We start from the raw sequence: 13,878 nt of genomic DNA on the forward strand, positions 1-13,878 counted from the left end.
TAGTTCAGTAGTCAGGGCACTGATCAGGATGTCAACTCATTGGCTGATTCCCTTATCAGTGCCCTGACTACTGAACTAGGGAGCTGATTGAGACGATATTCCTCTGCTTTCCAAGTGCAAGCGACTGTGTCGCGCAGCTCGCGCTCATTACGTCATCATCTCTGAACGTCTTCACTGGTCTAGAAGTTGTTCTTTGCGGCAGCTTTTTGCAAGGCATGTTCAGCAAGGATGCAGAAAGGAGGAAAAAAGGTTTTAATGTCAATGCATTTTATTTATGTATCTGAAAAACATGTGACTTATATCTATATACATCTGACTTATGTCTATATACCTTCCTCATCCTCATGCACTAAAGGTGAAAAGACGCAGTTTTTTATGCATGAAATACTTGTGTATAAATTTGTTGTTAATGAGTTAAGTGCAGAAAAACCCTTTCTGTTACTAAGTATTGTGGTGCCTTACACAAAAAATAAAAACATTTCAGGACTGATATTTGCCATTATAGGTAGGCCAGAGCTACTAAAATATCAGTTTCATCAGTGCATCTTAGATTTTCTATTCTCTTGGGTGCACAAATTGCAGATTATATGGAAATTATAATATACAAATAGTAATGTATCGGTTATCGGTATCGAAATCGGCCACAAGAAGGACTTAATTATTGTTATCGGTTAACATTATTCATATTGTGCATCCCTACTCATTACAAAAGATGGTGAAACCATTATAATTATTCAAATAAAATACACTTGGGGTACTGTTTGGGGTCAGTAAGATTTTTTTTGTCTTATGCTTAACAAAAATGGTCACCACCAGCTTTATCTTTATCTTAAACGTTTTCAGCTAATTTAGGCGCTTATTCATCCTCAGCAACTCATCTCCCCTCTGGTGTGACTCAGGGATCGGTTCTTCTGGCATCTCTAATATTCTCTTTATACATGTTACCCCTAGGATCTATTATGAATAGATTTGGTGTGTCTTACCACTAGCTATGGGGATGACACCCAAATCTGCATACCTATAAAACACAAAGATAGCCTCACATCTGAGAGATTAGAGGCATGTTTTCATCTATTTAAACTGTGACTTACAAATCATTTCATGTTATTGAATAATGATAAAACCCAAATCATTCTATTTGGTCCAAATAAGTTCTCAAACAGTAATTCTACTGACCTAGGTACCCTCACACCACACCTTAAACCTTTTTGGATTTTATCTTGATAGTAGTCTTAAACTAAACATACAAAGTCAAATAATTTTTTAAGTAGAGACAGCTTTGAAACGACTCGACTATTGTAACTTATTATATGCCGGGATTCCTACAATTTATTTGAGGAATAACATTATTAAAAAAAGGAATAACATTAATATTGTTAAATACTATAACAAATTAAAACCAGTTTCTATTTGAATATATTTTAAAATGTAATTTATTTTTGAGATGGCAAAGCTAATTTTTCAGCATCATTACTCCAGTCTTCAGTCACATGATCCTTCAGAAATTATTCTAATATGCTGATTCAAAGAACATTTATTTTTATTATCAATAATAAAAACAGTTGTGCTGCTTAATATTTATTAGGGGTGTAACGTTCTTCAAACCGAACCGAAAAACCATGATACACACCCACGGTTCGAACCGCGATACTCTCATGTCGAACCAAACGAGCCCCGGCTCCTGCTGCCACAGCCCAGCTCTCACTTCACCTTATACCACAAAAAAAAATTCTTCCTAAACTTTAGATTAAATAGTAATTAGTAAAGTTTTAACATATTATTTTAAATATTATTTACTAAGTATACACTCAATTTTTGTCTCATGCATATCACATAACTTCGGCGATCACTCAAGCTTCATGGAAGGGAAAAGGGGCAAAAACGTGAAGCAAATGCATTAAAGTTAAATTATTGCTGTTGTTGTTATTATTAAGTTAAAAGTAAATCTAGTGTTATGATTGCTGGTGCCCTGTAATGAACCCTGCCCCCACAGCAAACAGAACCAACCCGAACCGAAACGTGGCTCCAAAACAGTGATGTGAACCAAACTGTGGCATAGGTGTATCGTTACACCCCCTACTATTTATATGAATACATGATAAGTTCAAAAGAACAGCATTTCGTAACATTACAAACGTCATTACTTTAAGTTTTTATCAATTTGATACCTCCTTGCAAAAAACTCCAAAACCTTTATCATTAAAATAATGGATATATTCTGCCAGAAGTCTTTCAGAAATACACAACAGACACTTGAATAGTGCAGATCTACATCATGCTAATGAACTCACTGACCTTGATGAATGGTATGTAACAGGCAGGCTTCCACATGGACTTAAATATGTAATTTGGAAACAGTGATGTCATTTTTGGTAAAATGTCTATCATCACAGCGCTTTAGAGATTTAAAAATATCCTCTTCTCTGCTCTCTAACATTAGTATTCATATAATCACACTTTTGCGGCCACTGAAAATATAGGACTTGAAAACTTCCATACATACTCCTTTAAATAAGTGAGGCGATTCCCTTTAAAGTAGCCGCTTAGTCTAGATCGAGATTTACTATCACCATGGTGATAAAGTGTGTTGAGATCAGTTCCATACTTAATAGTCTTTTCAAAGGTGAGCTTCAGAAGTTGAACACGTGAACATGTGGCTTCTTGTATTTTTGGAATAAATGTATCATCTGGCCTCACCTCCTGTCTGAAGGCCTTCCTGTATCCTGACATGGGAGTCGGGGCAAAGGCTCTGCCAGGGACGCAGCTGACTACCACAGGAGTGCCCTGCTCACATGTGCTATTGGCTTTAATGGTGAGCGTGTGGCCCAGCTTACAGCTAGACAAATGAGCTTCATTTCCCGTGCAATTTATGGAGTAATCCCAGTAAGTTGGCTTTCTCCTGCGGGCAAACATCCTGAGAAACAAAGGAAAGAGAATTTGAGAGCTGAGTTGAAAAAAACATAACTCATACAAAAACGTGTATAGGCCCAAGTGGAAGATTCAAGCCATAATAGGGCAATTGTAAATGATTTATGACTGCTTTAAACATTCAATACACTTTGAACTGCAAAAAGATGAAGCGCTGCTGAAGTGACGTCATATATTCCTGCAGGAAAAACAGTGCTCATCCTACAAACAGAATTTTTAACAAATTCCCCTGTCAGAAGTATACTGGCCATCATTCACAATAAAGACACAATCCACATTTGTTTTTAATTTTGTCTCATACTGGAATTGCTCCAAAGTCTATATCAGATCCCTACTGGGAAAACAAATGTAGACACAAACACACACATTAGCTTTGATAGATGCAAAAGAAAAAGGTAGACATACTATTGAACACAGATTTGATCTAAAGTTACAAAATAGTTTTGTTACTGTGGCTTATACATATAACCTGGTGTTTCATTTTTTTTTTTGAGAACAGCTGTACAGAGAGCTGTTATACTTCTACGCCGATGCTTTATCATCAGAGAACATTGTCTTCTTGTTCCAGCCAGGGAAAGACCCATATTATTTACAGGAGCCATTCATGCACGGTCCTCGGAAAGGATTGTCCAAGTTTTCTTATGAAAGCACAGTTTAAAGCCACAGGGCAGACAGAGGTAGTTGAAAGGAAGCCCATTTTGGCTCCACGTTGAAAAAACTACAGCCTTTGGCTACGTGTCCCCCCTCCCCCCAACATCAAGCGCCGATTTAAAAAAACACACAGTGCCTGCACATTTCATAAGCACAGCATGTGCTGGGAAGCACGTAGCTTAGCCAAACAGTCTGAGATCATACAAACAACTAACGCTTTAATTTCACCTGAATGATTTCTCATATAGCAGCATTTTAGCAATGATTTCCACTAGTTATTTCCACTAGATAAGTCACTAGTGAAAGTCTTCATGGAGATTTATGCAGCTCTTGAGAGTCATCGGTTACGAACACAGTATGGAATGTAATAGCTAAGCAGAAATAATATGTTCAAGACTAGATTCATATTTATTTGCATATTTTCTAATATGTATACAACAGAGATTCGGAAGTCTTGAAGACTCATTCTTCATGATGTGATTTATAATATGGAAAATAACGTTAATTTGCCTAAAAAGGTAACCTGTTGGTTTCTCTGGGCAATGTTGATGGAAAAGCAGCATGTCTATCTTTGTTATTTCCAAGGGAACATTTTTATAAAGAACGCCTCCCAACAGAAAACAGATTAAGATGTATGACTGTCACACACAAAAATGACTGCTATTGTTGATGAATGTGTTAGAATGTTTACTCTGAGAGTCAACATATTTAAGCAATATAGCATGTTAAAGGTGTAAAACATTATCCCGAAGGCTTGATTGTGTTTGTGGGGTGCACCGTAACGTGTTCATGCTTAGTTTAAAAAAAAATTAATTGTTTATCGTATATTTTACCTTTATTCTACACTGCTCTGTCCCTCCTTGTAAAAACAGTTGGATGGTTTCCGGGTTCTATGAAGCCGGTCCCTCAAAAATACGCAATGGGTTTAGATTGCCTGGTGTCTTGTGATAACCGCTAACCGCCTAGGACACGTTTCTTTTACTGGGAGTCTGTAAAGACTGCAGATCTATAATGATTGCTACGGAATGGCACCTTTTGTTTTTTTAAAATGATTATAGCCAAATATCTGTCACAAGAATTAACCCAAAACGAACACTATAATATTGGCTTATACTATAGTAGCCAAATCAAACACAGAACCATGTTTAGCATGCCTGTAGATAAACAAGCATGTAGATAAACAATACTTAAAAGCTCTAATCAAACAATAAGTTACACTAATTCCAAGTTCGCTGTTGAGATTTGTGTTAAGTGTTTGTCGGATAATGTTTAGTATGAATGAGCACTTAACAAACTGGTTTGCAGAGCCAAACAGCATTGTCATTTGTTTACTTCCTTTCTCCAACGTACAATTAACAATACAAACTATTATAGGAAAACACAACAACGAAAAATAAATCATACTTACAGGTTGTGGCCTGTAAACAGTTTCTGTTTTTAAAGTTGGAACTGCTCCATCTTTCAGGACAAGCAATTGTGCAAATCATGCATTGAACTCGCGAAGATCATGGAAGCTTTCCTCCGTAAAATGTGCAGCACAGGGAGTGACATTGGTAATGAGGGACAGAGTTCAAAATAAATAGATTTTAACCATTGATCACAAACTCCCCCATCCCTAGGAAGGCTGAACAAAGTGTACCTGTAATCTAGATGAAAATAACAGCGTTTTGTCGGCATTTCGACAACAGCACTCCAGCCTACTAACTCTCCACAGCCATAAAAAATGGCCTCGCCCCCCTTATTTAATATTCTCGGATGAGGGGTTTATGTAAATATTGGGGTTAGTGATGTCAAGCTACCCTGGAGGAATGTCTGTAGTGCCTAACGGCAGTTTGCTGTAGTTCTTAGAAATTGATTTCTTTAAAGAGGTGATTCCATGGTGTTTTTCTAGGCTTGGTTGTAGTACACCATGTCTTAATACTTCTTCTTTTTTAAATGCTGTATTTGTCTTACGAGCAAATGGCTCGTTTGCTTCCTGCTTCTGTGAAGCCTATCCCTCCGAAAAACGCAATGGTCTTAGATTGGTTAGATGGCCAAATCTAATTTCATGTATTTTTATTGGCTGAAGTGCCAAGCACAGGTTGTCCGGAAACACCACGCCCCTTACCATTATGGGCAGAAATCACATCTGCGGTGACTTGCAAGGGTTTATGATGTCACCAACCCAGGAAGAAGCTCGTTGTAGTCCAAACCGGCCGTTTTTGTAGGCAATGAACTGCCTTAACTTTAAAAGACAATATCTCTGTTTGCATTTAACTTTCAGCGCTGTAACTTTGCAGATACTGTTTATGCTCAAGCAGCAACATTACACACTAACTAAAGTTAAAAAAAAGTGAAATCGCATGCAACCACTCCTTTAAAAGCAAATATCTCCCTTTGCTTTAAACGCTGAATGTTGTAACTTTGCAAATTATGTTTATGCTCAAACAGCAACATTACACACTAGCTAAAGTTAGAAAAGGAAGTTTAAAGGAAGTTATATTTTGATTATTTTTTACAGATTTACAAAAATTTAAATAATGTATGCCTCAAAAATCATTAAAAAGCAAAGCAATAGCTATATTTGGGGATACATTCTATTGACAGTGTGAAATGTCATGAAAAGTCTCATGAGTACCAAAGGCATTATCCAGTCAATTAAAAAAGATACAACTAAATGAAAAAATGTAAAAAAATAAATAAAAATCAATTAGCTTTGTAATTAAACATATGTTGGATCTTGTGTCTGGTTAAATTAAACCAGGATTAGGCCTCAGTTCAATTAGGACATTTAAGTGGCTTTATAAACATACCTTAGAAAAAAACATTACTGGTGTGAATATTGAGACAAAGCAATGGCACTGACATAGTTACTTTTTAGCTCAAACATGCATTTTCATCTGGGACTAGGTTCAAGCCTAATCTCTGAAACCAGGCCTATGTGTTTTACATATCAGCTCACAGAGCCCCTGGAGTACATTTATGGATCCCCAGGGGTCCCTGGATCAATAACCAATTAGACACAATTGAAGCCCAATGAATGAAAAATATGCTTCTTTACATGGTTTAAATCATGGGATAGAATTACGGAGACAACATGAATATCTTTTCAAGAGAAACATATTTGGGAACGTAAATTCCAAATTAAGCTATGACCAAACTGTGGACCTCCATGTTGCCATGTTGACATGTCTCATGTCACGATTCGATACATATCACGATACTAAACTCACGATACAATATTATTGCGATAATCCAAGACATATGGTAAAAGGTTAAAGCGATCCCCTGGTGTTAAGACTTGTATGGCTTAAAATAACATAAATTATGTCTCATTGACATATGTAGTAGAAAACCAATGAAAGAACTTTGTTATTTAAAAAAAAAAAAAAAACATTACATATTTGTACGATGGGCTGTGCCTTTTTGTTTGTGTTCTACTTCGATGACGTACAATGGTTGCACTCAGCAATCAACTGGCGCTACCAGTAGCTATTTTTACCACAACACGACAAGTCAAAAAATGTACTGTTGATTAAAATGCTAAATTTGGTATTACATTGGGTGTCGAAATGAATATGCGTAAACATGTTGCTGGTAACCTAATTCACTGGACATCAGAATAAATATATTCATGATTTTGAAAATACAGAATTATTTTAGACAAGCATTTTTGAACTCTGTCACTGACTAGATAAATTTAAAATAATGTAGGTTACTTTTACTGGTAACAAAAGACATTTGGCATTATCAGAACCCACAAATATTCCCCAGTTGCATTATTATACATTATACATATTAGTTTAATGTAGTAAATATAAATTCTGTAAACTTAAATTTTTTCTCACACATTCATTTTCCTTTTGGGTGAACTATACACAATAAAAATTGTCACTATTCATGATGCATGTATTTTTGTAATGCGATGTATTGCGAATATCTGCACAAAAGACATCTCAACTTAGGGGAAAGCGAACACTCACTTATATACACGGGTATTGTATCTCTTGTCTCCTGGAAAGCCGAACATGCCACAGATGACTCTGCTGTTCATCTGAGTCCACTCATCATCACAGATCTGCTTCCATTTGCCTTCATCCTTCACCTCCACATAGCCCTCTGTCACTGGGACGCGCTTACGATATGATGACAGGATGGGGCGAATACGAACATCCTCCACTTGAATGTTCAGACTCTGAAGGGCAAAAGAAGTCAAGTATTGTTATTTGTTTTATTCATTCATGATGAACACTGATTCTTGCATTAGCAATAAAAACTGCAAGTCAGATATTTTAGACAATATTAAACATACTAAACAACAAGAAATATCCTGTCAGTGAGGTTATTCCATTAAGTTTACATCTCATATATATAAAATATATAAAGGTATATATAAAGTTTTCCTCTGAATAGCGGAAAGTTTCCATTTGTTCAGTGTTAGCGTTATTCAATGTACCCATGTTGTGAAACTAGTAACTGGACAGCCACTGTCGTAACAACCACAGCCACTATAAAACTAAACTGGTTTTACAGTTCTTCACTTCATTATAAACATCCTATCAGCAGGACTTGTTGACCTTCCTTCAAACTGTGTTTACCCTCAAGCCAACTAAAATTCACATCTGTGGCAAGACTATAAAAAGGCATTTAATGGCTTCTGACGTATATATTAGATGGCAAAGAAAAGGTTACTGCTTTCAAGATCACATCCAATAATCCCAGACACCTTGATAATCAGGCAAAGGTGTGTGGTTGAAAAACTTTCCGCAAAATTTACTAGAAAGTCTGGAAAATTGAAGCACCTGGAGAACATTAAAATTGAATATCAGGAGGTATTTGTGAAGGTACATACTGTATGGCATTAGGATTATATAGCTGCTATTTAATTCAGCTCATCCCATTTATGTATTCATTTATTAATTTGAAAAAACACCAACTTATTCCAGGCCTACATGAACTATAAATGCATCTGGAGAAATGAAGCGAAATCATTTCAGTAGACTCAAAGACTACATGAAGGGCTTCAGCAGCAGATTTACATTCCTGTGCTATGATACCATGTGGGTTGAGTTTTGAGAGACTGTGTGTTGCTATACTCAGCAAATATATTGGCCTAAACATTCCATTGCCCACTGTACATTGCTCCATTGCTCATGCTGTAGAAGAGTGGTGGGACTGCAGGGGAAGTCTGCCAATTATTGTATGGCCTTTGTGAAATTCAAACGTTTGGGGTCAGAAATGTATCAGTTGACCATAAAAAATAAATAAACAAAATATTTTGTATTCATTAATTCTGTTCTATTCATCAAAGAACCATGTTTCTTGAGAACCAAATCAGCATCAGGTGACACTGAAGACTGAAGGGGTAAGGGCTGCTAGAAATTCCACTTTGCCATCACAGGAGTAAATTACATTTAAAAATATATTAAATTGGAAACCAATATTTGAACCTGGAATAATATTTCAGTTTTACTGTTTTTTTCCTGTATTTTTCAAATAAATAAATGCAGCCTTAATGAGCATTAGAAACTTTTTTTCATAATCAATAAAAAAATCTCACCAACCCCAAAATTTAGTATAGTAGTGTGTGTTAAAAATATAGCAAAGTTAAATTTAACCAAGGCACTAAAGCTAAACTTAAAGTTTCATTGTCCCTCCAAGCTGAAGAACACAATTTTGAATGAAACGAGTAAAAGAAAATGAAGTGGTCACCACTGGGAGACTCTTTCCACCGATTCCCTCGACAACATAAAACAAAACGAAGTAGGTGTCTTTTATTAAAAAAGTCATGCAAGTACTATAAGCCGAAGTCAGAAATTTCGAACTAGGAATGAGAATGTGGTTGTGGATGAACATGTGGCAAACTAAAAGTGTACCCTTACTGTACCACACTGGAAATGCAAGCAGTGCAATTATGTGGGTTTATTCCAACATGGATACACTTTGGATGAAGTTCTAGAAAGATGAATGTTTATTCATATATAACTTAAGGGCTATTATGTATTTTAAAATGTCTAGCATTTTCAAATGAGGTAAAACTAAACAGATGAACGACCAAACACTCAAACAAAAATTAGTAATTTCTGTAAATCTAGAATCTTTGTGTGAATGAAATAACCATTTTTACAATGTTTCTGACCAAGTTGTAACAGCTGCAGGTTGAACAGATTTAATAAAGAACTGTGTGTTTCCAAAATCTAAATTGGACACTGTGCTCAACAACAGGCTTCAAAATATAGAAGTGGTTTCCGTGACATGGCGCAAAACCAAGTAACCCTTTCACAATCAGTTCTTGTTATCTAAGCTGCTTTGTGATGCAACAAAGCATTCCCATCAAAGTGTAAAAAATGCTACAGGAAAACACCAGCTAAAACAGCATATACAAGCAACAAAAAACTAACTTAGACAGCATCTGAAGAAACAGCATCATGAATTTTTAAATGTTACATAAAACATGGTTTGATGGATATTAAAAGTGATTTTCCATGTGTCATAAGAAAGTAACTTTTTATTCTTGATAAATGGGCTTTTCCATTATGTGACTGTGACTTGATCAGCTTTTTAAAAAGTTTTCAATGTGCAAGGTTTCAAAACAGGTTGGAAGAAAAAACAATTGAGGTGTGATTTATTGGCACAAAAGAGGAAGAAAAAGATTTCCTAAACATGTGTGGCTGGCTTCTATGGTAACTGGAAGAGGAGGGGATTTTGCAGCAGCTGGAATATCGATTTGTGAGGACTTGTCCTTTTGTGGATGTAAGTAAGCATCTCACGAGACTAGTCAGTCTTTTAAAAAGAAAAAAAGAGAACCCTCCTACAGCTCATACAGGAGAAGGAGTCAGAGGCACAAGTGGTGAACTGACAGGCAGTCTCCAACTGGCCGGTACACAGACTGTGAAAAGGAAAATGTCACACAGCCCACATAGCTTTTCCTTGAAAATTAGTTCTCTTTAACTTAACAGAAAAAACAACACTTTCAGTCCACAAAACAAAGGTCAAAAACAATGGATGAGTATGTTTCCTGTTAAAAGAATAAAAGGATACAAATAACATAAATACATTTTCCACAATTGCTCAAATGAAGCTTATATGTCCGTTAAAATGTTCTACTTACTAAAATGAAAATGTGTATTATTATTTTTTTTGACCAATTTTAATCACTTTACTCACAGAGAAACTTGGAATAGACAGAAAACTAAATAGGTATAAATGTGTGTTTTATTATCACAAGTAAACTGGACAGAAACACAGATTTAGTTTGTTTGTTTAGTAAAAAAAAGAAAACAAAAAGAAAAAAGAATTAATCAAATATAAACTTTCTGCATTCCGATTCAAAATGTTTCTGTTATATGTGAACATAACAGAAGAAACTAAAGTAAATAAATGATGCTCTTGTAGTTAAAGGACCACTGAAATTGAAGTTTTTTAACTTTTAGTATGACTGTGTTAGCCTTAAAGTTATAAATAAGCTGGTGTGTTCCAAAATTTAGGAGATATAAGTATTCAAAACTTAGTCTCTCACTTCCATTAAAACAAATTACAGATTTTGATGACATCATCGCAGACTTACCCTTCTCATCAAATCTTCTGTCCAATCAAAATGCTCTCTAGAATCTAAAGCCCGCCCCCTACACTGCTAAAGTTATGGCTGAAATTGGTCAGTTTGGTCACACATTTACTAATTTCTACATGGTGAAAGGCACATAGCACACTATATATGTGATAGGAAACGATTCAGTGTAAATATGCTTTCATTTAAGGTGAATGAAGTCTGTTTTCACGTTAGTTTTTACACACCGCAGCAATGCGCACACACCAATGGCTCAGGTCTAAATTTAGACTACAGACACGAGCGCAGCACGGATCATATGTGCGAGTCGGCGAAAACAAAAAACATGTCGACCTATTTGAATTCCACACAGAATGCTGCATTTCAAAGCGATATGGAGGAGATTATGATGGTAAACAGTTAGAGGAAACTTTTACCAAACAGAAAGGCTCTAGTCAAACTGTATATTAACGAAGCACTATTGGCTGTTTCAAAAAAGGGGAGGAGCTGCTAACAGCTGGAGCCATTTCAGGGGAAATTATCACATTGAATAATGTGGCACGTTTCAAGGCACTTCAGTGGGCCTTTAAAGGATGGCTATTGGTTTTGTTGGGTTTTTTATTTATTTGCAAAGACGTTAAAGAATGGCTCTACAAATGGAGCCCCTCCTCCAACTCATAACGGAACAGTGTTTTAGTTGATAGCTCAACACGATCTCATGGTTCTGCGCATAGACCGTAAAAAAATATGGACGACTCGACATCATCCATTTCCGCTTGCCATATTTGAAGCTTTCAGGCGGGGGTGCACGGCGCTGACATCTTGGGACCGAGTCTGCGCAGTAGCGATTTCGGGACCAGAGTTGCGCAGTAGAGCGCAGGAAGTAGAGCAGGAAGTACAGCTGCGATATCAAAAGCCCGCCCACACTCTCGCAGATGCAGAACAATTAATTATGTTGGTGTGAAATAAACAGTTATGGAAATGTAGAAATTAAAGCTAAAGCTCTAATCTGCTCCCAAAAATTCCAAAAAAAGTCTGTTAGTGCCTCAGTGACAACTTCACTCAGAGAAGCCGTCAGTCTCAGCTGTCAATCATGACGTCACACCCCCGTTTTTAAAGCGTCAAATAACTAACTAAAACTAAACTTATTTTAAAAACAAACACTTGAAATGAAATCATCGTGATGATAACTGCCTTCAGTGACATAAACTAACTTTGGGGGAAAAATATTTGAAGTGTAATTTTATTATTTAGTTTGCCTCGCGTCCATTAGAAAACACAGAGGGGCGGCTATACTGGGACCGGTCACCGGGGACCGCATAGACATCGCTGTTCTGAGCTTGAGACGGACTTGATAATAGCGTGTCATTTTCTCACTCAAACCACTGCCACCTGCTGCTGCTTCTGCTTTTAGAGTGAAAAGCTTCCCATAACTGCTTGTCTGTGATCTGTAATCCTCTGTAAGAATTCGTAATAATTGCATATTATCAGCGAAAAGGAGCTAGCTGGAGATACATACTGGACTAAAGATCCAGTGTGTATCTGTATTTGCACTCGTCAAATGATTACATTTCCAACGTGTTTCCGCCTCTGTGAGTAATGTAGCCAATCACAGACATGTTTGTAGACTTCTACAACGGAATTGGCCAATCACAGGTGTTGAACTTGGAATCACTCACCGCTCGAGCGTTTGTCCAGGCGCTGGGTTCAGTTAACACACGCGTCAATCCTCTGTAAGTGCAGACATTATGAAAATAAGAGATTCATTGTATACCAATGCCACTGCGGAACTTTATGACATTGTGTTTATTGAATGAGTGACAGCTTTTAGTAAATATAAAGTATATTACCACCACTACACGCTTCAAAACACGGACCCATCCACATATATATGCGGGATTCACTTGAAAAATGTGATGAATGACAGTTATAAACATTCTTGTCGAAAAGAGGCTCCTAAAAATGTCAGGAAAACACGATTCCTGGCTGTATATCATTAATCTTTGGTAAGTTGTAAGGATCGTTTGCTCTACTCGTGTTTTCCTCTATTAACTCCAGTCACGCAGCAGCTCTTTTGCCACTCAGCCCCGGCTGAGGGGGCGTGTTATGGCGGGAAAGTGACGTAGATGCATTCCCTCTATAGTACGATAGTTTTTCGCGTGCATATGATAAGCACTTAATGGCGTGCATATGACACGCTCTTGGGTGGTAGGGTAGGGGGTTCGTATGTGCACACAAACAAACGTGTATCATATGCACACCAAAACTCATTTTGGCGTATATATGCCACAAGATTGCACACTCGTACTATTTATACGCATTCCGTGAGATCGAGCTTGATAGCTCATAGTGTTTGAATGCAGGTCTTTTACTTTTACTTACATCAACAACAGTTGCAAAGAACACAGACCATTGCTGTACAACAGTCCAGGGCTGTACTTGTTAGACAGACTGAGAGCCATTGCACAAACTGATGATTATCAGTATCTTAAAATAGCAGGATTACAGGAGCATGGTACATTCCACTTACCTGGTACCTATGTTTAATTGGCTTTATTTATTTTCTGACTGCAGTTAATTCAGACCTAACAGTCTCCTACAAAAACATTGGTGTCAGTTTTCAAAACTTTTACAGTTACAGAAATCTTTCAATCCTCAGGAATGTGAAAAATGTGTTTTTTCACTTGGCCAAAAGCAAAATAAATCTACTATGAAAACCACGAGCAATGATCACATGATTTGCTGAATGTGGACAACAAAGCATTAAAGGCCAA

General features: G+C 36.8%; 1 protein-coding gene across 1 annotated transcript in view; it reads right to left on the reverse strand.

Annotated features, from left to right (window-relative positions):
* loxl2b (lysyl oxidase-like 2b) overlaps positions 1 to 13,878 on the reverse strand; it is a 38,913-nt gene that overhangs the window by 9,516 nt on the left and 15,519 nt on the right. The window contains exons 4-5 of the mRNA XM_067438930.1: positions 7,542 to 7,753; positions 2,698 to 2,914 (exon numbers count right to left, since the gene is read on the reverse strand). Coding sequence (XP_067295031.1) covers positions 2,698 to 2,914; positions 7,542 to 7,753 — 429 coding nt within the window. The remainder of the gene's footprint in view (positions 1 to 2,697; positions 2,915 to 7,541; positions 7,754 to 13,878) is intronic.

This window comes from Pseudorasbora parva, chromosome 3, assembly GCF_024679245.1.
Source record: "Pseudorasbora parva isolate DD20220531a chromosome 3, ASM2467924v1, whole genome shotgun sequence".
Classification (NCBI taxonomy): Eukaryota; Metazoa; Chordata; class Actinopteri; order Cypriniformes; family Gobionidae; genus Pseudorasbora; species Pseudorasbora parva.